This window comes from Penicillium cataractarum, assembly GCF_028827025.1.
Source record: "Penicillium cataractarum strain IBT 29864 chromosome Unknown utg000009l, whole genome shotgun sequence".
Classification (NCBI taxonomy): Eukaryota; Fungi; Ascomycota; class Eurotiomycetes; order Eurotiales; family Aspergillaceae; genus Penicillium; species Penicillium cataractarum.
The window spans coordinates 3,022,993-3,047,898 of record NW_026622745.1 but is presented as its reverse complement, the minus strand read 5'-3'; the positions used below and the strand labels follow the sequence as shown (position 1 = coordinate 3,047,898).

General features: G+C 49.6%; 6 protein-coding genes across 6 annotated transcripts; 4 read left to right on the top strand and 2 right to left on the bottom strand.

The window, feature by feature from the left end:
• Positions 1-203: 203 nt before the first annotated feature.
• Positions 204-3,248, top strand: N7496_011705 (putative importin beta-2 subunit; the record flags this gene model as incomplete). Its single annotated transcript, XM_056704618.1, is given in 4 exon segments — positions 204-305; positions 460-1,002; positions 1,022-3,082; positions 3,147-3,248. The coding sequence occupies 4 exon segments, from the start codon at positions 204-206 to the stop codon at positions 3,246-3,248; spliced, it is 2,808 nt and encodes a 935-aa protein (XP_056550578.1).
• Positions 3,249-5,531: 2,283 nt separating this feature from the next.
• Positions 5,532-6,081, bottom strand: N7496_011704 (CVNH domain-containing protein; the record flags this gene model as incomplete). The annotated part of the gene is made up of 2 exons (XM_056704617.1): positions 5,532-5,731; positions 5,949-6,081. 2 exons carry the CDS (start codon positions 6,079-6,081, stop codon positions 5,532-5,534), a joined length of 333 nt encoding a protein of 110 aa, XP_056550577.1.
• A 6,655-nt stretch (positions 6,082-12,736) lies between these two features.
• N7496_011703 (putative C6 transcription factor RosA-like) lies at positions 12,737-14,636 on the top strand (the record flags this gene model as incomplete). The annotated part of the gene is made up of 4 exons (XM_056704616.1): positions 12,737-12,846; positions 12,913-13,215; positions 13,276-13,515; positions 13,568-14,636. 4 exons carry the CDS (start codon positions 12,737-12,739, stop codon positions 14,634-14,636), a joined length of 1,722 nt encoding a protein of 573 aa, XP_056550576.1.
• Positions 14,637-18,704: 4,068 nt separating this feature from the next.
• N7496_011702 (Endoglucanase EG-II) lies at positions 18,705-20,105 on the top strand (the record flags this gene model as incomplete). Its single annotated transcript, XM_056704615.1, has 4 exons — positions 18,705-18,789; positions 18,843-18,941; positions 18,999-19,890; positions 19,964-20,105. 4 exons carry the CDS (start codon positions 18,705-18,707, stop codon positions 20,103-20,105), a joined length of 1,218 nt encoding a protein of 405 aa, XP_056550575.1.
• A 540-nt stretch (positions 20,106-20,645) lies between these two features.
• On the top strand, positions 20,646-21,735 carry N7496_011701 (putative 26S proteasome-associated ubiquitin C-terminal hydrolase; the record flags this gene model as incomplete). Its single annotated transcript, XM_056704614.1, has 3 exons — positions 20,646-20,687; positions 20,742-20,836; positions 20,913-21,735. 3 exons carry the CDS (start codon positions 20,646-20,648, stop codon positions 21,733-21,735), a joined length of 960 nt encoding a protein of 319 aa, XP_056550574.1.
• Positions 21,736-22,088: 353 nt separating this feature from the next.
• N7496_011700 (uncharacterized protein) lies at positions 22,089-24,271 on the bottom strand (the record flags this gene model as incomplete). The annotated part of the gene is given in 3 exon segments (XM_056704613.1): positions 22,089-22,778; positions 22,791-22,934; positions 22,991-24,271. 3 exon segments carry the CDS (start codon positions 24,269-24,271, stop codon positions 22,089-22,091), a joined length of 2,115 nt encoding a protein of 704 aa, XP_056550573.1.
• Between the last annotated feature and the right edge of the window lie 635 nt (positions 24,272-24,906).

Genomic DNA, 24,906 nt, shown 5'->3' with positions numbered 1-24,906 from the left:
CATTATTGTCTCCCGCATTCTGATTCCCAGTCCCCGATTACTGATCTTGTCTCTGGATCAGAGTTCTTTGTTGCAGGTTTGTGCCTCGACCCGGGGCATCAGCGAAGGGGGGCCCGTTCCCACATTCTTGGCGGGGCTCCTTGTGCCACAATCACTTTTGCTCTTACGGTCGCTGCGACCAGTCGACTTTGCACCGCTCCAACATGGATTGGCAACCGCAAGATGAGCCATTGAGGCAGCTGGCCTGCTGTCTCAGGGACTCCCTGAACAGCGGGGACCCTCAGCTCCGAAAACAAGCCGAAAATGTACTTGAAATCCCCCCCAGTCCTTTTCCCCTTTGTGAAGTTCCGCTGCACTTTTCCCCCTCCCCGCTCTCCACCTCGAGTATCAACGACACACAACCCCCAACAGCGATGATGAGGGTCGCAATTACTGACTGGAAACCTACACGGGTATTAGATGCTTTCCCAAGCAACTGGATCCCCAGACTACGTCAACTACATCACATACATGTTCTCCACGTCGCAGGTGCCTCCAGCCGTGGCTGCGGCGGGCATTGACCCTAGCACCTATGGCGTTGTCCGATTCGCTGCTACTATGAATATGAAGACGAAGCTCTCGCTGGCCTACAACACAATCCCTCAGCAGAGTCTGAACTTCATTCGTTCCGCCGCCTTGGTCGCCCTACGAGACAATGATCGCCAAGTCCAGCGCGGTGTTGGCAGTATCATTACTGAGCTGGTGCAAAAGGGTGGCCTGCTCGCCTGGCCCGAGGTTTTGCAGGAGCTGTTGTCCCTCGTTGGCAATGACCAGGGCAACGTCTCCGTCGCTACCCAGGAGGCTGCTATGGCGGCCCTCTTCAAGGTCTGCGAGGATAATCGCAAAATCTTGGATCGGGACTACTCCGGACAACGCCCGCTTGACGTGATCATTCCCAAGCTTCTCGAGTTTACTACTCGCGAGAGTGCTCGTGTTCGTTCCCTCGCTTTGAACAGCATCCACGTCTTCCTCCCCACACCAGCCGCATGCTCTGGTGGCTTCATTGGACGTCTTCCTGTCGCAACTTTTCAACCTCTCTGGAGATCAAGACACCGAGGTGCGCAAGATGGTGTGCCAGTCATTCTCGCAGTTGGTGGAGTTCTCGCCGGAGAAACTTATCCCGCACATGGAGGGCCTGGTTAGCTACATTCTCATGCAGCAGCAAAACCAGGAGGACCCTGAGCTTGCTCTTGATGCGGCTGAGTTCTGGATTGTTGCTGGCGAGCAGCAGAGCCTTCGTCAGCCTTTGGCTCAGTACATGCACAAGGTTATTCCAGTTCTGCTTCAGAACATGGTCTACGAGGAGGACGATGTTATCCGTCTCATGGGTGATGAGGATGATGCTGATGTTGAGGATCGTGCCGAAGATATGAAGCCTCAGTTTGCCAAGACAAAGGGTGCTCGTCTGGATACATCCAAGCCCGGTGAACAGGCGGCCAATGGCCAGCAGCAGCAACAGCAGCCAGAGGAAGATGAGGATGACCTGAGCGAGGGCGAGATCGAGGACTCCGAGTTTGGAGATGACCCAGAGGGCGAATGGACACTTCGCAAGTGCTCAGCTGCTGCATTGGATGTCTTCTCGAATGTGTACCACGATCAGATCTTTACCATTATCCTGCCCTACCTGAAGGAGACCCTTCGTCACGAGCAGTGGCCCAACCGTGAGGCGGCTGTCCTCACCTTGGGTGCCGTTGCTGATGGTTGCATGGATGCGGTCACTCCTCACCTCCCTGAGCTTGTGCCGTACTTGATCTCCCTGCTGAACGACGCCCAGCCTGTCGTGCGGCAGATCACCTGCTGGTGCTTGGGACGCTACTCGGAATGGGCATCCCATCTCCACGACCCGGCCCAGAAGCAACAGTACTTCGAGCCGATGATGGAGGGTATTTTGACCCGTATGCTTGACAACAACAAGAAGGTGCAGGAAGCCGCTGCTTCTGCCTTTGCCAGCCTGGAAGAGAAGTCTGACGACAACTTGATCCCTTACTGCGAGCCCATTCTCCGCCAATTCGTTCAGTGCTTCGGCAAGTACAAGGATCGCAACATGTATATCCTTTATGACTGTATCCAGACTCTGGCTGAGTGTGTCATGACTGAGCTGGCCAAGCCTCAGCTTGTCAATATCCTCATGCCTGCTATGATCGAGCGGTACAACCACGTCAATGATCAGTCACAGGAGCTGTTCCCCTTGCTCGAATGTCTGGGCTACATTGCTGCTGCATACGGCGAAGCCTTTGCTCCATTCGCTCCCCACCTGTTCCAACGCTGCACCAAGATTATCTACCAGAACCTTAGGGAGTCTGTTGCCTCTCAAAACAACGAGGCCATTGACGAGCCTGACAAGGACTTCTTGGTTACTAGCTTGGATTTGTTGAGCGCAATCATCCAGGCTATTGATCCCCGGCAGAGCGGCGAGCTGGTTTCAAACTCTAGTTTCTTCGACCTGCTTGGCCTTTGTTTGCAGGACCCCAACTATGAGGTCCGCCAGTCATCCTACGCTTTGTTGGGTGACTGTGCCATCAGCATCTTCCCGCACCTGGAACCTTATATCCCCACGATCATGCCGGTTCTCATCAAGCAGCTTGACCTAGATCTCATTCGGGATGACGATCGCCAAACGGGTTTCAGCGTGCTGAACAATGCCTGCTGGTCTTGTGGTGAGATCGCAGTTCAAGAGAAGGCTGTGCTTGGTCCGTATGCTGATAAGCTGTACCACGGCCTCCTCACCATCATGGACAACGAAGAGATCATTGACTCTGTCAATGAGAACGCTGCGATGGCCCTGGGCCGACTTGGTCTCTTCTGCCCGGATTCTCTCGCATCGGAGCTCCAGAACTTTGCCACCTCGTTCCTGAAGTCGATGAGCAAGATTGATTTCACTCGTGAGAAGGCGTCTGCTTTCCTGGGCTTCAACAACATGGTCATGAAGAACCCCCAGGCCATGGAGGGCTGCTTGGGAGACTACTTCCAGTCAATTGCGTCGTTCCCAGTCAAGACTCTATCACAGGAGGAGTACCGGGATATTCAAGGCTCATTCCAACAGGTAGGTTTACCCCTTTTTGATTCCCCATTGTCTGCTTCCTCTCTAACAAGCCCGTCAACAACAGGTCCTGCAAGGCTACAAAAACATGATACCCGACTTTGATGCGTTCCTCTCGCAGCTTCCCGGCCCCGTAGCCCAGAAGCTGCGTTCAGCCTATCAGGTCTAAAATTCTCTGGCAATTGATCTATCCCGATTCTCTCCGGTGATGATTCGGCTACCCAACAAACTTTCATGAGACTCGTGTGCAACGGTGCAATGACTGACATTGTTATGAATGACGGCCTCAAAATCTATTTTCCCCTCCTCTATCTCCTTGTTCCTCTTGGGACATTTGCACATTTCTTCTCTTTCAAGGCTTGTGGCAGAAGACATAAATTGCCTGCCTCCTGTCATAAGCATCCAGTTGCCGTCTCTCTCAATCCAGCGTTCTCAATTTTGCTTAATGCTTATTCTTCGTTTTCCCTTTCAAGTTGCTCTCCATCATGGTGTTGCTTGACATGTCTCATTTGACCTAGAAAAAGGAGGAAGTTCTACGAACCGGGTAGGTATATGGGCATTAGGTCACTATTATTGCAAGCGTCATATTTGGGCGTTTTCCCCCTTTCATTTCTTTGTTTTCCCGCTTTCACATTGGCGTGGTGCATATCTTATCCATCTCTACCAGGACAAGGACGAGAGGAGGAGAATATGCAGGATGGGCCCTGGGACATTTGGTCTGACCTTTCATCTACATGGTATTTGATGACCGCAATTGGAACTGATATCCTCCACTTCCGTCTATGATCTTTGACCCATCGCTGCTCTCCCTCTGCATACCGATGTTTATCAAGGCCAGCTCCTTCATGGTAGTTCTTTTTGCCTTTTCTCTTTCTTTTTGCTCAGCGACACGTCCCTCGTCATATCTTTACCGCCATTTTTTTTTCTTAGATAGATAGATTAGATACCTAGGTAGATGCCTCCATGAAACTTCATTCACACCCACTGGTGGGGAGATTGGCCGGTCTTCCAATCTCCTGCCCTTTCCAGGATAGCACTTCTGTGCCTCTCTTCCCCTGTCACTGCGACGTCGGCACTATTCGCAAGATTATTTTTGGACACAGCGACTCCTTTAGCCGATCAAAGGCATAGAGGAGTCTGATCGCCTTGGCTTTGTTTCCACGACTCACGATCAACAACTAGGATATCTCTTTTACCCAATGCAGGTACTGGACGCTCCGACTCCCCGATAATAGCAGTGGAGTCCATCACCTCTCTGCCGTTTCAGACGAGATCTTCGCCAGGCCTCGCTTATTTGACGCCTCGGGAGTCAGAGCTTAACTCGATCGGGACAGTGATTGGTCGGCCAACTAGTGCTAGATATACCAAGACGCGAGCCTTTCCTTTTACCGCTGCTTTTCACGAAAAGAGGGTCCCCGCCTGCTGGTTTGCCGTTGGCACCACTCAACTTGATTTCCGGCGACGGAGTCAATATCCCTGTCCAGGTACGGGCTCTCCCACCCCCTGGTCCATCGCGATTCCTCCGCAGTCCGTACGGAGCACGGAGTATATAGTACAATCCACACTATCTACGGGAATAGTCTTCAGACCCTTGAACTAGGACAAGGATCAAGCCGAGGTTGGCGTGTGTCGGTGGAAGGCGCGATGCGATCGGGTGTTGTTTAGTAACTTGACGGTCCTTGGCAACTCGATCCTGATTGCCTTAGCAATCACACTTTCTCGCAGAATACATCTCCCTTTGCTCCGCGACCCCTGCCCCTCACCGTGTGACGTGCAGATTGAGGCTACTCGGGGCAACCCCGGCTACACTAGTGCTTTAATTTACAGAGACAAGTTGGCGGGTCGCCACTATACCTTAACAGGCGGCAATCCACGAGCTGCCCCCCTTCACCGGGCACTACTGGGCACTTCTGGGCACTGGGAAATATGCACGCTGTATCATCTAAGGGGGTTGAGCAAGGGTGTATGTGAAGTTTCATTTTCAGCCTCAGCTGTATTTAGCGAAACTGGACCGTCTTTATTGGATGATACTGTTCTCCCCGCTTGACTAGGTCATTTGGGACATGATTATCTATCATCCCGGCTTTGATTTCATCCATCGATGGACAGATGAAGATGCTCCGTACTCCAATAATATCGCCTCGGCAAACCAAGGGGTGGTGGGTGCATTTTCATTTACCAATTTGGGTTATCGCAGGCCTTCGTCGATATATAACGAGAAGAACTCTATGTATAGCAGACATACTCTGTCTTTTCACTCGACAAGAACAATATACAATAATATCACAATAATAGTAACATTATGCATGTGGAAACACTTTCATTGGTGCAAATCTCGCCTCGTTTTCGATTCTTATTATAAACTCGAACAACAACGATCCCCTCCTAGCTCATTTCCTCAAAAGTGACAACAGTCTAATTTATCCAGCACCTTGCACACCAGTACCCAAATTTAGAAACATTCCATGAATCGCAGGTGTCCATCCTCGTTCTTGATGCAGTCGGCCAAATTCACGCAGGAGTTGTGGTTCTCGTTTCCGTCCATCAACTCTGCATAGAGAATCGGGTTCTTGGGCTTACAATCCCCCTCCCACTCGAGGTGGACGTTATCCGCGGATTTGGAGAAATCCTGCGAGCCCCATGCGAGTTTACCTGTAAGGATGTGCGGCGGGGCCTCGCGTTAGCTTTCTGCCCGTTATAGTACCTTTCAATCTCCCCGCGTGAAATGGCTTGTAGAGAGCATCAACGTCCCGCTATCGTGCGATGCAGGTACTCCCCGGACAGCCACCGCGAGGCAAACTGCAAACGGCCCGGGGAGAAAATGACGAAAGGGAAGAGCGATGTGGGACTTGAATTATTGACTGCTTACCCTTCCTGACTCCGAGGAATTCGTTCAAGTCCAATTCCGAGTAGCATGCTTCTCCGGACGGGCGGGCGCAGTATGCGGTAAGTACATGGCCTTGCTTGAGCTCGATGTTCATAGACGATTTGTGGAAACCCATCGTGGCTGGTTCTGTTTTATACTCTGGAGACCATACTGTTCGGAGTCGATGAAATTGAATTAGCCACATCCCCAAGGAAACGAAAACGATATATCAGAATTGGTCTCGGTAGGAGAGACAAACCAATATCACACTAAAGGCCGAGGTTCGGTCTGAGCGTATAGCTTTCTGTATTTGGAAGAGAGACGGAAGAGACTAGAGAAAGAAATGGCAACAACGGCTAAGATGCAGATATACAACGTGCAGCGACAAGACCGGATCGGGCGAATAGTTCCACTAATGACATCGCTATGCTGTTATGCTGTCGACGGGCCCAACGCCTGGGGCGTTATTGTGAGGTGGTGGTGGTCCCGTTATCACGTTGGCCTCATGATGATGACAATCGGGCAAAGTTCACTGAAAAGCGCCTTGCCGATAGCAGTGACTAATATGATTTTGAAAGAATTGAGAGGAGAGCTCTTCTGTAGTCTAGCCAAGTCTACTTCTCCGCACCATAGTTTACAATTGTCGCGGCGCAGTCGCTATGCGCCCTGGTCATCATGACTTCATGCAAGGTGAGATGGCGCTGTTCTGTTCTCAGATAGGACATCGGCCCAACGTCTGGGTTTTCAGCCTCACACCTAGCGTTGCTGCCTTCGGAGCCAGGCTTTGCAGGAGGTACCCATCGTGGACAAGCGGATTGGTTTTGCAGAGGTGGCTTGGGGAGGAAAAAGAAGGTTGACGCTAACGACTTTATTTATTTAACTCGGGGCGAAGGCCTTTAGATTAGAAAGCTTTCGGGCTAGCGAAGGGAGTTTATACTTTTTAGTGGGATCTATTTCGAGCGTGCGTTTCGTCTCGCTTGAAACGGTGACAGGAAAAAGGGTCTCTGGCCCATTTCTCATCTCGCTTGGAAATAGGCCGAAAGTGTGAACGCCCATTTGATGTGCTTGGGACTCCCCCTTTGCTTAGCTGCTTGGGTTGAACGACGGAGAACCTCGGTCAGAATTGGCACTAGTGCCATCTAAACAAAATTAGAGTCGCTGTACGTCCATTAATTGACCGATCGACGATATAACCCGAAACCCCCAGTTAGTAGGTAGTAAATGCAAAAGCAAAATATCATTTTCTAGTCCGCGTTACTCATCGTCTGGACCCGATAGACCGGACCAACTAACTAATTGCCAGGTGCTGATCGCAGGGCGCAGATCGACGGGAGTACAAAAGAAGCGTGGGCGAATTAACCTCGTCCCAGCCCCACGCGTCTACAATGGCACACACTTGGCGCGTTAAAGTTGTCTAGCGTGGTCTGCCTTCCATGGGCCGTGCTTTTTTTTTCTTTTTCTGTATTTTCTATGTGCGGACAAAAAGACCTTTGCCTGCGGCGATGTCATTTGAAGGACGGACTAGGCTGTCCGGGGGAATATCAGACTATGAACTATGGTTCATTTGCCTCACTTTGTTCATTGCTGAAGACCCTGGATCCAGTGTTTGTATGGGACTTGCGGGGGTATCGCGGGCGCGTGGCTGGTCGTCTAAGCCCGCGAACTCTACGGAGTAGTATTCGAGATACTACAGTGACTCCTTACAGTGACTCCATAGTTATCTATCTTCTGCTGGAGTGACGGAGTATACTGAAAGAGTGTGATCAATCGCCAAAGCTCGCCTTGCAAATAGGCGAGAGAATAGGCTAGAGCCGATAGGTGCACGGGATAGGAGGTTGACCTAGTGGTGGATACCTGGAAGTTCCAACGGCGCCAGATATTCCTCCGGATTAGCAGACGGATCGTTAACCTCAAAGATGACTCCGCGATAATCAAGCCAAATTTAGTTAGTGCTCTGGTTCAGCAAAGGAGTTGATAGATTCGGCAGGTGGATAGGAGGACCTATGACTGGAAAATAAGGGTCGAGGGAGGACAGGAGTCCGATTGTAGGGGTTGCTCAAGGATCTCCGTCCCGCAAATCACGAGAGAACCCTCCGCGGACAAGATTGCGAAAGATGTTAGGACGAGAAAGAATAAAGTTGACTGTCAGAGCGGGTTGGCCCCCAATCCGCTGCCAAAGCTTCTGCAGATTACGCTAAACTCATTTTGGCTCCATGTAGCGAGTAGCGAAGCCGCTAAACTGCTTCAAGACGATGATGTCCTCCTGCATTCCCGGCACGGGGGAATAGGGTGAATTAGAGTGGAGATGGGGCGGATGAGGGATCGAGTCTCCACCGGTTGAGTTCTGACTTGTTCCCGGCCGTGACTCTTGCGGGATCAGTCTTGATGGATCATGGATCTCTTGGGCCTGATGGAGACCCGAACAAATCCGCCCGCACAGCCCATGGTTCTCAACGGGATTTTCCGCCCTAGCACCCTTCCAGGCAAGCAGCGTATTCGGCAGTCGCTTGGTGCTCAAAAGGGTTAGGAGTGCGCTATGGGTCAGGGTTTAATTTGTTTAGTTCTGGAGCACTGTACTTTCAACCTGGTCGTCGGGTTTGGGTAGTTTTTGGTACTCTCTGTCCTAATGTAGCCTCTTGCCCCCCCCTACTCCTCCGTAAGCAGGACATTTCAGAGTGGCCTAGGGGATGAAACTGGTGAGATGATGCGAGAAGAGGATCGTCATGCTGCAGATTATTGTTGGACGAGGATCGTGGAGCCACGTGTGGGAGCAGGGGTTCTCCTTGGGCTAGACCAGTCACCTAATCCACGGAGAAGGCTCACTGTTACGCAGTCCTCCAGCTTGGAAAAAGGTCCTGGAAGCTTTGGAAGGGAGGTTGGGGGGGATAAAGGTCTGGGAGAAAACTTTTGAAGGAAAAAAGCAAAGTCTGTAGTACAAGTATTCTGTACCGAGTAAGTATTTGCCATGGATACCCGATATACTTCGTGGCTGTATCGTGAGCTACATGTTTCATACTCTGGTGATGTATCTTTTCGATACAGAAATGGTCCTACAGTACTTTATTCTTTGTTTCAATATTAACTAACTATACGGCTATACAGTAGTCAGCCCACGATTGAGGTACTCGGTCGCCTTGGGCCCAACCTAAATCTACTTCCATGTGGGTACCTTTCATGTAGGACACACCGACTTCTGACATGCGCGCATCCCCAGAAAACGTGGTAACAGGGTTCCAATGAGCGGTCACTGCAGCACTGCAGCGTGACCCTCTTGCAGCAATCTTGCAGGAAGGGGGAACAATGTAAGGAGCAGATTGGGATCAAGGTTTCAAAGCGACAAGAGAGGCCATCAAGTTGCAGTACCTCCTACCTAGTCCTTGTAGTTTAGATTGCCTTCGACACTAGACACTTTGTGTCACTGCCTAGTCGAAGCCCTAGTGAGCTTCGAGACTAGTTTACCTATGATGAATGTAATTCTATGGACAAGATCATTTCGTGGAAGATTATTCCGTCATATGATTCTTTATATAGCCATTACGATATTATATTAAATTAGTTACTCGGTGTCGGAAGCTCGCCAATCGCTCTAACTACTCTGTATATATCATTAGAGTTAGCGTTTGAGCAGAGCTATTGGACCGGGGTCATCGTCTGTTGCGCTCGATATGGTCAAGCGCTCGCATTTACTGTCCTGAAACGTCAATCACATTATGATCCTGATGATTCTATTTTATCGTATGTAACTTCATACCTTTGATGAAGTATTGGGAAAATGGTTCCAAGTCCCCTGAATGCTGCAGCAAAAAGACTTCCTCGACTCATCCCTGTATCACCCGAATCCCTGCGCATTTTCCCGTTCGAGTTCCCGTCGGCTCTGTTCCCTTGTCTTGCTTCTCCACCAACCACCATAACCACCACCGCCATCACTCCGTCTCTTCACAGCCGCTCCCTTTATCTTCCGCATGGACCAGGGGGAGTTCCCTGCGTTCCAGCTCTGTGGTAAGCTACCATGGGAAATGGGTTTCCGGGACGCCGAGCCTACAATACCACGATCGCATTGGGCCTTGAACCCGTGAGCGATAAGACGGCGATCCCGACTCTAGGATGATGATGATGATAATTACTGAACCATTTTTCAACAGACATCTCTTCCTCCGTTTTTGCTTCAGGAAAGCTTCAGAGGTTTGTCCCACCTCCACTTCCTGGCGCAGCACTCCATTTCTGCAACGCCCGAAACTGTGCGCCTTCGGTTGTGTTTACCGAGTTGAGGCTACCGCGTCTCAAGCTCGTGCGGGTAGAAACGGCGCCCACCCGTCTAACTCAAACTCAGGGCCAGGCTCACAAGCCAGCAAGCCAACAAGCCAATAACCCGGCTTAGCAACGGAAGCCGATACTGGGACCCAACGAGGCCTGCAAAATCAAAGTCCCTTAGTCCGGCCGTCAATCCTCCGTCCATCTCTGACAGTCTGACTCCATACTGTATGACTCTTTTTTTCTCTTCGACCCGGCACTAGTCCCGCTATTATGCACTAGGCCCCTTCAGGACTACTTCCAAATGCCATGCCTCTTGTAAAAACCCCTCGTCCCAGGCTGGAGCCAGTCTAGGATGGGTGTGAATGATTGACATGCCCCTTTACCCAACTGGGTATACGGTCGTTCTTGGCTCTCGACGTTGTGATCCACAATCTAGGGCCCTCTCAGATCGCCGGAGCCCTGCTGGGCAAATCACCAGCCCTCCAGGGCCGATCCATGCCAATCACCGTCGTTTCCTCATTGCTTTTTTGCTTGTTGTTCCCTGCTTCATTGCTGGTCCCTCTCCCACGTTTGCATACTGCTGCCTCTTCAAGGTGGCCCCTGCATAGGTTTCCGGGCTCGACGCATGGAAAAGCTCGCCTCTTACGGTGATCCTAATCGTCACCAATCCAATGGATGTTGAATCACAGGGATGAGACCTGCCCCAGACAAGAACCATTTGCCAAAAGGAAAACTAACACAGCAAAGAAAAGAAAAGAAACACCAAGAGGAGAACAAAAGAGAGGGGCAAAAGTAACGGGAAATATCAGCCACGCCCCCTCATTTGATCTTTTCTTTTCTTTTCTTTTCTTGTTCAACCAATTTCCTCTGCCAGAGTCCACCCCTTTCCTCTTCTCTGGGTCTCAACATACCCCAGTTTACCCATATGTACCCAAACTATTGCGAGCACACCCTAATCATCCTGGTACCACCCGCGTTTCATAGGTAAAGGGCGCATTGTGTGGTACCTTATCCCATAGCTTGCCCGCTGGTGAACTATCCCTCTGGTCGACGCCATTGGCTTGGCTGACCCAGGTAATTTTCGGCTGCTTTTAATTTTTTTTTCCCTTTAGCTCCACCGCTTTCTACCCAAGAAGGGCAGTTGTTGGAGCTCCGATCTTTTTGATCGGAGATCCTTGGGTTCCCCCGGCACGCCGCTCAGTTCCAAAGAATGGATCTCATATACCCCCAACCTTAGTCCTGGAGCTCGCTCTTTCTCTGGCTGTAGGGACTATGGTGATTACCAACCATAATCCTCCCGCGTCATCCACTGGGGAGAGAGCTCACATGCCGCCTGGTGGAGTCAACTGGCCAAGGACACCATTCACCATGCGACAGGCGCAACATCCCAAAGACGTGCCTCCCCTGGTTGGGCCTAAGCCCTTGGAGGCAGCTGTATAAGCCCCCTCGAATTAGACTATGACGGAGCTGGTATCGCCCAGTCTCTGGTCCGGGCCCTTTTCCCACTGGCGCCATGTGGTCCACGCTGGTCGGTTTAGTGTGGACATGGGTTGCCCTGGTCCATGCGCTTGTCCCCAGTCTCCAGTCTCCAGTCTCTCTAGTCTCTCTAGTCCTTGGCAGTCTCCCGCTCCAGTGGGAATCGGTCTGAGTTGGCCCTCCAGCTGAAAGGGCTATTCCAGGCAACCCTGCAGAGGCTCAAAATCTCAATCGTCACTGGGGACAAGAAGGTCCTGCTAATAATATAATAATAAAATAATATTCTGATTAAAATAATAATCCAAAAAAGATAATCCCATTTAATCCGATTATTATTCTTCCCATGAGCTCGATTCGAATTCCTTAATTTTCCCCCTCTTCCATTTTAGTTTATTTCCATGCATTCCTTTTCTTTCTTTTTTTTTAAACCATTTCTTTTCTTTTCTTTTTCTTTTTTGTCTTTTTCTGTAAGATTAAGTCTGCCTTCTTTTGCACCTGACCGTCGGGACCGGAGCGATTCTTTTTTATCAACGGCGATCCAAGCTCTCTCTTCATCAGCATCACTTCCTTTTCTTCCCTCCAGTCCGCTCCGATTCGATCTTACTTCTCTTCTTTCTTCACCCTACCGAACTCCTGGGGGAATTCATAATTTTTGAATTTTCGGAAACCGTTTTTGGCTGATTCCCCCCCGACTCGTATTTACCACGTGCGGGACGACATCATCTCCAGTTACTTCGACTTTCCTCCATTCCTCATCCCGCTAGAAGTTATTTTTGGACTCCATGGTCGATCCTCTCTTATAAACTTCTGCGACCTCATCTCTCAACCGATCTTGTCTCTGTTACTTAACCCTACTGATCGACTCGAGTACTTGACGACAATTTGTACTTTCTTAACGATCTATTTCATCTGACTGATCACCCCCACCTTGAAGCTTACCTTGGTGACTCGACATCTTCTTACCTTGTCTACTCTCAACGTCTTTTAACGGTCTACTTTTGGACCGGACTGCTTTGTCACCTTCCCTTCTTTACCTTCAGCATACCTCAATAACAGTTACAATGGCTGGTCCCGGTGGTGGTCCCCCACGCAAGAGCCATACCAAGTCGAGGAATGGATGTAAGACGTGCAAGCGGAGACACATTCGCTGCGACGAGACTTTCCCACAATGGTATGTTCTTAGGATTGCAAATACTTCTTTCAATTTATATGATCAGACTAACATAGATGTCTCTAGCCGCAATTGCACCAAGCACAACTGTCGCTGTGACTACCAAGACGTAGCTGCGGCGCGAGGTAGTCCGCCTGCCTCGCGGCGCGGTCCCGATCTCCTCATGTCTCCGGAAATCGAGATGGAGATTGAGAATTGGCACAGAACTGGTCTCACTCCATATCCAGAGCTTGCTGGATGCCCTCCCTCTGGCTGGTCTGGTCTGTCTCGGTCAGATTTGCGCTTGGTTCACCACATCATTGGGCTCTCCATCGACCTACATCGACGAGGCCTGAGTAATTGCACAATTTGGGCGCAGATGTTGCCTAGGTAAGTCCTGCTCAAGGAGGCCCTGGTATATCTCCATGAGACTGACTAAATCTCGATTAGTTTCCTGGGAATTGCGCTATCAAACAACTTCGTTATGAGCGCCATCCTTTCCCTCTCTGCCTACCACCTCGCCTACCTCACACGAGATGCGGAAACCAAGCAGCTCGCGCTGCACCACAAGGCAGCTGCTTTCAAGGGCCTTCGGACAGCGCTCGGCTATGCTATTACCTCTCCTTCCAAGGATAACGCGGAGGCCATTGTTTCAGCCCACGTCTTACTTTCCTGGCAAGCAACCGAATAGTAAGAACTAAAGTTACACTGGTTCTAAATGAACACTACTAACATCATATAGCCAAAGCTGGGTTTCCTTGCAACAGGGTCTTTCGTCTATCCTCGAGACTATGTATCCAGTTTGGAAGCAGGAATCGGAGATTGTACAGTTTGTTGAGAACCAGCGCTCCTTGAGTGCCCCGGATTTCCCAGTTTCATTCGATGAGGATTTGGCACAACTAGATCAGACCATCCGTGGTCTACAAGTTTCTCAGAAGCGAGTCTCACACAACGCAGAGCACTCTCAACGATTGGGAGAGTTGATCGATTTTGTGCAGCAATTCCGCAGGGATTTCCCCTCACAGACCTCCGAGCAGGCCTTCGACCGTATTCAGATTCTACGACAATGGCTATTCTGGCTGCCCCCTTCTCTACTCCGAAATGGCGAGTCCGAACTTAACGCTCTCTCGGTCTTGTCTCAATTCTTCGCCGTTGCAATCGCTCTCGACCGCTTCTTCCCAGATATGGGAGGCTCATACTTGGGAGCTTTGTCCGTTGGAACTATCGAGGAATCATATCGTATAATTGCTGCACACACCGTCACAGATCCATTCAACGCCGACATCCGCCTCGCTATGACTTTGATGGATCTGCCACGCCACTGTGTTGCACGATATCGCAGCTGTTTGACCTGGTCCCCACGGCCCTCGGTTGAGCATTACTCACCCGGCCCACCAAGCCCCTATCACGGCCTGCACGAATATTCTCTTCCTTCATCATCTTCCCCCGCATCCGCTTCGCCCTCATTCGCCGCCTACACACCTCCACTCCAGTCTCCCCCGGCCGTTACAGTTGCCGGATCTCCCTTCACCCTCGCAGACGGCTACGTTACCGCTGCACCTTCTCACACCCTCTACCCACCATCGCCACAACTTCTCGATGTCCACGATCCTCAGCTCGGTCTGTCTGATCTCAGCCACTCTGGTTCTATCCCGCATTCCTCAGCCTTTACACCACCTTATGGTGGCGAAGTTCTCTGCGCTGACATGCCGCGGACTGAGGGGGCCTTGGGGCTGAACATGGACGTGTACCCGCATTCGCATGCATTTGAGATGCCTGAAATGGTTGCACCAGAGACATGTTGGACATGAGATCCAAGTTACAAAAACACCCTTTCGCCATTTCGCTTCTTCACCCCCTCTTTTTACCCACTTGACTCTGTTTCTATACTGATGTCATTTTCTTTTCTATCTCTTTTACTGTTTACTTTTGGAGTTTGTGGTATTGAGCATGAGCGTTGGTGGCTACTCAGACTCAGTCGCAATTTGCGGACTGAAGGAAATGACTCTACTAAGTGATATATACCCGGACAATATTGTTCCAATCTTTCGTTGGCATCATTTGGAGCGTCTGTATGCTATTTTTTACATACTGGATGAATCCTTTTTTTTTTTTTACATGGAAACCATGCTATGAATAGAATTTAGGTGGTGTTTGGATTTTTGAAAACTTGACATCTCAAATCAAACCATTTGTTTTTACAAAGTGCACATTTTCCTCTCCAATAGTCTAAAACAGAAAGATTGGGACGTGACATCAATCATGACAGGCACTTTCCTCTCGTCCTTGGGTAGTATTGCATCACATCCAAGGTGGCGTTCAGCTCAAGCTCCAGCTCATCACATCTCCATTCTAAACATAGATACCCCCCTCCTTCTCATAACCTACTACCCCTCTGCGCTCGGGCTATCTTGATCAATCAGTATCCCCACTACCTCACGGATATCAAGTGCGATCTCTTCGCTGTACTGGCATACCAAGAACCAGCTCATCACCAAATTTAAACAACGATCGCCAGGAACGAGAACCCTTAATACCACGAATACTAAGAATAGCGCAAGAGGCGGGGAAAGGTCAAGAGAACAAGCGACGAAACAAGTCTACTAAACCCGTTCATTGGATAACAGCGTGCAAGATACCTGCAGCCGCAAATTAGTGCGTTTAGCGTATCTTCAGCACAGTCTAAGAGACAGTAAAGTTTAAGCGAAAATGATAACTATGGACGATGTAATAACTCGGTGGGGTACGGTACAGTAACTTTCCTCGTCTGCTCATCGGAGAAAGATCTGGTTGGATCATCAGAGTGGGAAGAAAAGGGTTACCTCGTATTCGGCCGGCTCCAGTTTCCACACCCCCGACCCACGATCGAACGGCGTGTTAGAGCGTGCATGGAGCTCCCTCGCGTGGCACGCAGGGATAGATGCACCACTTGAGAATGGGGCCTGTGCATATTTACTATCTGGATATGATTTGGGGGCGGAGCAGGGATTCTAATTGTATTCTTCGTCGTTTCAGGTGGTCACGCAGAATATACCTATCGTGGCCGATTACTACTTCGGGAGATGCTCGTATCACCCTGCATATTGTTTATTTTTATTTTTTGAAGCATCTCATCCCCATCGCCCTTGCCGAGAGTATGCTTATGCCAGCTGTATGGTTTTCCTTTGTCGCGTGGTGAAGCTAAATCCAGAGCTGAACAGAAAAGTATGGCCAAGGATTTAAGTAGGGGGGTTGGTTCAGGTTGGGATGGGAAGATTTTAGTTAAAGATCGGCGCTGGAGATGAACCTACTCAAAATACCCGCCAGTCGATTAGGACCCTTGGGGCTAGTGATCGGCCCGCCACTTCGCGTGTTCTATATTTATCGCCCCCTCCCTTCCATCTCCCTCCCTCCTGCCATGTGGTCCCCTCCCCGCCCTATGCTATTTCTTTATTCTGAAGAATCTTTTTCGGGTAATTCTTTGGGGCCATCGTTCGGTATGTGAGATGCATTTAGGGTTTCATCTTGCGTAGGGCGTATGGGGTCCGGTCAACGTGCACTACTGTTTGGTCGATCTACTTGCGTCTACGATAGCACATGTGCTGGATTTAGTTAGGAAACCCTTTACCTGCTATATCGAGTAAGTATGTTGATCATAGGGCGAGGGTTTGTGCTCTGCAGGAGCTTAGAAGCTCGGAGGAGCCGGTCATACTATATTTACCTCTTGAGTTTATTCTGGGGGTTGGTTATTTTTGAAGATGACGCAGTGTATATCTTGGAGCAATAGGTTAGCTAACGCCTACGGCAGTAGTCTTTAGGAAGCCTCCCTGCTTCAAAGCCTGTGGTTGTCTGTAGGCCAGCGACTTCATTTTTTAGTGACTTGATATAGAGGGACCAGCCATTTTTACAACAGATATCTTCGAATCGATAGAGCATCTAACAAGAAGTACATCTTCACACTAATTTTACATTTAGATTGTAGTGAACACGGCACTCGGAGTTATCGACCACGCAAGCCGAGATACGGTTCTGAAATATTTAGGAAGTGGTTGTTCAGCGTTGTGCTTTGATGATATGACAGTACTTGGGGGTTAAGAAGGACCATATGTATCCTATAAATGCACTTATCTCATATATCTACTTGAAGATCCAAATTGAATTTTTAATGAAATCATTACTATTCTGAATATACTTCGTTGAAATGCCCTCAAATCGCTAATGAGAGAACTTCAAATGTTGATATCAAGGATCTTGAACTAGATGTTAAGAGATGGCTTTAACAGATATGTTGTGTTATTTCTTTTTATATGCTGAATCTGAAAGCTAACTGATTTCCTAGCCTCGGCAGCAGTTCTTTCACTTAGCATTTGTCAATTCTTCTACGCATCTCAACGAATGAGCCAACAGTGACTATATAGCATTATTATCGATCTATTGAATCGATGCGTTAGGTTGATCAAGGTATTGACAATGCTCACATACAATTATACATCATCCAATAGATAATTCGTTGCCTAAATTTCATTAGGAGCAGGTCGTGCGTGATTTCCTTCAGTCCGCGAAGAAGCCTGTCATCGTATGATAAAATCTGTGGGAGCCGTTCCCCTTAACGACCACGTCAAAAGTTGCACATCACGCAACTAGCTTAGCTACTTAATCAAGATGGTAAGAAGTGCAACTGAGGATAGGTGGCCTAATATAATTTGTTATAACCATAGGCAAGAATTGCTATTTTTTCAAAATGCCTATAACGAAATGGCTGATTTGACGGCAGAGTAATATGATTTAGGCTAAAGAGCTTAGTTGGACCGGCATGTTCATTGCCATCACCATTAGAGAAATTAATGGAAATAACTTATCATAGGTCCTTCGTAAGTTTTAAGCTTAGTTAGCTATACAGTACGCTTGAAGAGTTTTATTTGAACATTTTTTTGGCGAGACATGGCATTGTTGGTAAATCGGGTATAAAATGCCAACTCGCAGCGGGAATAGGGAAACCGGAGTCCTGTGTAGGCTAAAAGATAGTGCCGACACTTTGTTTGACACCCCATTTAAGACTTAGAATGGACCGTCATATCGAGTAGAAATGCCGAAAAGCCAATGGCTCTCTCGATACCAAGCTACCGCTTTTAGGTGGAGTCCGGGGTTCTTATTCCTAGGAACACCGGGAGATCCCAGAATACTATCTACCGGCTAATGGGTTGAAATTGTTGCATACATGATATGTGTCGATTGACCATTCACACTAGGCTAAGAAATGTTTGAGTTAATTTTCTGCCAAAATAGATGCGAAGAAGAAAAGAAAATAGACAAAAGATAAACAAGCTTTTTATTGAAGAAATGACCCTGCAGATTATCCTTGGAGTTTGATCTCTCTTAACCTATAGTTTGGTACCCCGCAGTTGAGATGTAACGTTTAAGGGTCTAATGGGCATAGTAGCGTCTGACGGACAGTCGGCTCTATAGTTCTCCGAAGGGACGAATTCCGTCAGTATGTGTTGACGGGCCTCCTCCCGTGTCCCGGAGAGTCATTTGAATCAAGGAATAGAGCCTAACTTATTACATCGGAGACGTTTCGTCTAATGCCGCCCTACTCGTGTAACCTTGGTCTTTTTTGATGAACATGTTTGGTTCTCAGCGCTTCAAAATGCCGAAATTATGGGGTTAGACGAAAGGTCTGCCGCAAAGCTTACCGGGGAATAAACTTCGTCAGTATGATTTTAGGGCCGTGTTCCGTGTCTTATGGAGGCAGGTTAGATCAAGGTACGAGAATTATACCTCCATATAGGAGGCTTATTGACTAGATATATTTTGACCACCACTTTAAAAAGACACGTACCCCCAAAACCTGTCCTACTTTTCTTGTATTAACATCGATCTATGACCTTAAGACCGGTAAAATGAGATCTCGGCACAATTATAACCTATTCACGCTACTTGCCATTGGCCGGTCGGCGCTAGGGCAGCAATCCGCTTGGGGACAATGTTGGTAACAAGCCTTAGATCTAAGAGCTAAACGCTAATGAAGATTCTCCTAGGTGGTGGAACGGGATGGACTGGCCAGACAACTTGTGTGTCTGGATACTACTGTTCCGTTCAAAACAATTACTACTCTCAGTGCCTTCCAGGTACAGCTTGTAAGTGACCCGATGGATTTCGATCATATCCCATATTGACAATATGCTGTTTTGTAGCCACTAGCAGTGGTACTTCTGCCACCACCCTCGTTACAACAACCTCTGCGATGACCTCCTCAAGTTCTTCCGTACCGACTACCAAAGTAAAATTTGCTGGTGTCAACATCGCTGGCTTTGACTTTGGCATGGTGACCAGTGGTACTCAGGACCAGACCCAGGTCTTTGATGAGTCGGTGGACGGTGTGAACCAAATGAAGCACTTCGTCAACGATGACACATTCAACATTTTCCGCCTGCCAACAGGGTGGCAGTATATCGTTGCCAACAACCTTGGCGGATCTCTCGACTCGACAAACTTCGGTAAATATGACAATTTGGTTCAAGGGTGTCTCTCCCTTGGCTCCTATTGCATAGTTGATATCCACAACTATGCTCGTTGGAATGGTGGCATCATTGGACAAGGTGGTCCAACGGATGACCAGTTCGTTAGCCTCTGGACACAATTGGCAACTCATTACAAGAGCCAGAGCAAAGTCATATTTGGCATTATGAATGAGCCCCATGACCTTAATATCAACACCTGGGCCGCCACCGTGCAGAAGACTGTGACTGCGATAAGAAATGCTGGAGCGATGTCTCAAATGATCCTCCTGCCCGGCACAGACTACACCAGTGCTGCAAACTTCATTGAGAATGGCTCCGGTGCCGCGCTCTCAGCCGTGGTCAACCCAGATGGGTCAACTACTAATTTGATTTTTGATGTTCATAAGTACCTCGACAGTGACAACAGCGGTACCCATGCCGAGTGCGCCACCAACAATGTCGACGCATTCAACACCCTCGCACAGTGGCTACGCTCAGGCAAACGGCAAGCTTTACTTAGTGAGACTGGTGGTGGTAACGTCCAAAGTTGTGCAACTTATATGTGCCAACAGCTGGATGCACTCAAGTATGTCGAATTCCAACTCTATTCTAATGATTGTTTTGAAATACCGTGTGCATCTGTACTGATTTTCATCTAGTGCGAACGCGGATGTTTATCTCGGCTGGACATCTTGGAGCGCTGGTGCCTTTGAGGCAACGTATGTTTTGTCTGAAGTGCCTGTCAATGGTGTTGACCAGTACCTTGTTCAACAGTGCTTTGTCCCCAAGTGGAAGAACTAAGAGCTGATCGATAGCTTTCTCGGGTTATTTTTGTTCTTAAAGAGACTAGGACTACCGCTTTTGAGTCAGAACAAGATATAACTAGTTAAAGTTAGAATGAAAGTATAGAGTCCCAGTCCCTGGCTCATTGACCGTAACCCTCCTTGTCGCAAAATATTATCGAGAAAACTCAGATAGTTGGGATCGATGCAGAGCTAGCATAGTAAGATGACGGCAATTCCTATTTGTAAATATAAACCTGCGATCTCACACGATGTCTCCAATGAAATAGAATATAAAGTCTACTTAAATTAGGAACAATTCTTGTCATTGACCAAGGAGCAACCCAGACATATGAAAGGCATCGCCCAATGGTCCTTATAGAGATCAAACCACGTGACTTATACACACATCCATCACACGTGACCGATGACATATCGCACATGCCGATGTCAACACGCCGTTGTCAAGCTATCCAACTGCAGAAACGCGCCAGCAAGGTCTTTGAACTATACAAATACCGTTATTGTAAACCTCTTTGCAGACCTTGAATCTCACACGATGGCCGACACCGGTGGCTGGAGCACTATTGAGTCCGACGAGGTATTTCTCCAAAGCAGCTCCGCACGCAGAGCTTAATGAGCTAACAGCATCCAGGGCCTATTTACCTCCCTCGTCGAGACCCTCGGGGTACAAAATGTCCAATTCGAAGAGCTCATCTCCCTAGATGCAGACACAATACGGTCCCTCGGGTACAAACCCCTCCCTTTCCTCTGACTTTTCCCATCAACTACAACCGCATCTAACCAACTCTCTTCACCTCCACAGATCAGTCTACGGTGTAATCTTCCTTTTCAAATGGACCCGTGAAGCAGCCGGTGCACGCGCAGAAGCCCCCCTCGATGGCAGCTACGACCCAACAGCTGCAGAAAACAACGTCTTCTTCGCGGCCCAAACGATCCAAAACGCCTGCGGCACGCAAGCCATCCTCTCCGTAATCCTCAACCACGACAACCCCCCACAACCCCTCCCCCCAATCACCCTCGGCAACGAGCTACACTCCTTCAAAGAATTCACAACGGGGTTTCCACCCGAACTCCGCGGCGAAGCCCTCTCCAACTCCGAAGCAATCCGCACCGCACACAACACCTTCGCTCGCGCGAGCCCATTCGCCGACGAAACCGCCCGCCCTCAGGACGAAGAGAATGCCGCGGATGTGTATCACTTTATTGCGTACACGCCCGTTAATGGCACGCTGTACGAGCTAGACGGTCTGCAACCACATCCCATCAGCCACGGCGCGTGCGACCCGTCCACGTTCCCGGAGAGAGTGATCGAGGTGTTGCAGCGGCGTATTGCGCGGTATCCGCCTGAGGAGACGCATTTCAATCTTATGGCAGTTGTGCAGGACCCGCGGCCGCGGGCGCGGGAGATTGGGGATGTGGAGACGTTGGAGCGTGAGGAGCGGAAGAGGGCTGCTTGGGCTTGGGAGAATACGTTGCGTCGGTGGAACTTTGTTGGGTTTATTGGGGAGATGATGAAAGGGGTTGTTGGGATGAAGGAGGGGCAGGATGGCAGTGGGAAGGCGTATGAGGAGTGGGTTGATGCGGCGAAGAAGGCGACGAGGAAGAAGTTGGAGATGCGGCGATAATTCGCTGGTCCCAACTTTTCTGCTTTTGAGATCTGAATTCTTGGGATTTATGGGGATGTGAAAGTGGCCGGTTATCTACTGCATGTCCATGCTTGGTGGATTGGCCTTTTGATGCGATATGAATCCGCATTTAAGGATGGATATCTACGAAATTCTTGTCTTATCGAATGAGATACCCCTTTGATGATGATAGAAACGGGAAATGATTTCGAAATCCGAGAGTATTTATGCGCACCGCTAGCTATGTACTGCGTAACTGACATCCACATCATAATATCATCATCGTGTGTACCCTCACTCATCCATCAAATCAATCATAGCAACATGATCAAATCAGATCCCCAAGTCTGAGATCAATAATCAACAGCCCGTGCCCGAATATGCTCAACCATCGGTGCAGGCAGATCATCTGGGTTAACCAGACCCAGAGCCAACAGGTCAGACCAGAAGAACATAGCTCGGTCCTGGGAATAAGCCAAGTAATCAAACACCTCCTCTTCCTCATCAACATCAGGGTCAACTGGCGGAGTCTTGTGCTCGCCATTGCCATTGGAATGCTTCTCCTGCTCTGAAGAGCCATTTCCAGATGCAGCCGCCATCTCGGCAATACCTTCGTCCATGCCAGGCACCTTGGCCTGTACAATACCCCACGCTACCCACTGTGCCGAGTTCATGACACGCCACAAGCGGGTCTGTTGCATGAGGTATCTCACCTGAGACTCAAGCTCATCGTCGCCAGAAGTCTCTAGCTGCTGTCCAAGAGGACCTTCGGGGCCGTCGTCAAGGTTCAAGGGGGTGATAGCGGAGGTTGGACGACCGCCGCGCATGAAAGGAGTAGCAGATGGGGTAGCCAAGGGTGAAGCAGGACCGCCAGGAATGGCGGGACGGTGAGTGAGATAGGTGGCTACGAAGCGGTGCTGCTCCTCGGGTGTGGGGTAGAGCCGGTTGTTACAAGCCCATGGAATTTCTTCGTCGTGGTAGTTATAGCACCACTCAGTCTGCAGAGAATTAGACAAGGTAATCATGGTATACAGGATCTCAGGCTGTGTACTTACAAAGTGGTTGGCAAACTCGAGACCAGGGGTGTTGGCCGACGAGTATTCAAAGTCAATGACAACAAGCTGCTTGTGCTCATTGGCAGGCAAGAGGAGAGGGGATTGCGTAGCAGGCTCCATCCGAAGAAGATTGCCGTATTGAGTCTGTGCAACGTTAGTATCCCGAAATCAATCGAGGACGAAATGGAACGAAATCATACATCATTGTGCGCAAACACAAGCTGGCGCTTGATCTCACTAATGCCACCGCAGCTAGCAATCAGCCACACCCGGTAATTGTCCACTGCCTTACGGAATATCTCCCATGGCACACCACAAACGTAACCGCGCCGACGCCAAGGCTCTACGGCCGCCTTTGCCTCATTCTCCGGGGAAAGAAGCTCCTTATCCAACCAAGTGGTCACCTGCTCACAGCGATCCACCCACTTATCCCAGTTCTTGAAAATAACTGGACCGCCCTCACGCTCTTCTTCAAGGAGGTCAATACCATCATGAAGCTCTCGCATCCGCTTAGCAATCTGCTTGGCTGTCTCTGGAAGCCGAAGTTCCCGCGGCGTGAGTGGACGAGCTTCGAAGAACTCTTCAAAACGGCCGTTGAGGAAGGTTCCCAGGACACGGGGTCCAATGTTCTTGCGGCCCAAGCGGCGCAAGATCTGCAATTCCTTCTCACGATCGATCAAATGATCAACTTGCGGACCGTAGATGCGCAGTAGAAGCTTTGGCGGGGGCTTTCTTGAAACCAACGGAGCAGAGCCATTGTTGCTTCTTGGAAGCGCAGGCAGCTGCTTGGGTGGCTCGACCACATAGACCGCATTGGTCAGAGCACCACTGAGGCGAATGACCTTGATGTCTCCAGCTGCCTCCATTGGTACTTTGCGCCAGCCCCGGAGTTGCATGGTGTGTGCAATGCGCACAATCTCCGTCTTAAACGTCAACCAAGCTTCTTGGTCCTTCAGACGCTTTGAGCAGGTATTGCTTTCCATGGACTCCTCCTCTGCGGCACCGCCCGTATAAGCGAGAGTCTTTGAATTGTCAAGGATCGCTTCTACGCTAGGCACAGGGGCCTCAATGTCGGTAACATCAGACTCCGAGGCTGATCCACGACGCAGACCCTTAGGACGCCGACGAACTGCTCGCTTGATGGGCTGGAGAGAAGAGAGGCCGTCCCCGCGCGCACCCGAGTACTGAAGAAGAATCTTCTCTAGCTGTTCGAGAGAGAAAGTACTCTCTGAGCATTGCGGTGCTTCATCTATCGAATAATCTTCCGATTCGCGGGCAGCTTCTGTAGAACCAGACGACGCAGCTTCCGCTCTGCGAGCCTTGCGGTTCTTGCGTCTAACCTTTTCATGCTGCAGCCATTCTGTCACTTGATGGAACAGACTCATCTGAGGATCCTCATCGCCCTTGGAGTTTTGCTCAGTCTCGTCTCCCACCGAAGCATCATGCTTGGCGGTTGACTGACTGCTCAACGCAGAAGGCATTGAAGATAGTGGCTGAATCGGGGGTCTTGCAGTTACTTTGGCCACGGGTGCACGGTATTGTTTCAGAGTCGTCCCGTCCGGTGGGGATGCAGGACCGGGTCCACTTGAGTGCAAGGCCTCGCGCAACGAAGGAATGTTCAAGCCAGTCCCCGAAATGGGTGTGGTGTCTACCGGAGATTAGTTGAATGAAGACGAGAAAGAGCGCGTAGGACCGAAAGACAAGTTGCGTATGGAGGTAGATGGCGACGTCACAACCTGGCGGCCGTCTAATATGAACAATTGGAGGGCCAGTCAGGGGAACGTGAGATTTGATACAGATATGACGATGGCTTAGGACAAGTGGAGGGTTGCATAGGCAGAGCAGTAGATGTTTACTTGTACAGTGCGAGATAGAATATCATCGAAGCAGGGGGAAAGGGAGCGGAGCCTACCTGCTACTTCGGTATCGGGACCAGCGTGGTCTTCGGTAAGAGACGGCATGTGCTTTCGGCGAGCCCACCCAAAAGACCACGAGAAGTGGTTGCCAAGGCGGTCAAAAATGGGGCACGAGACCAGGTGTCAAAGCATCTATCGAGTAAGACGAGCGCGCTTGAAAGTTGAAACAGAATGTAAGGAAGATTGTCAATTCGACAGAT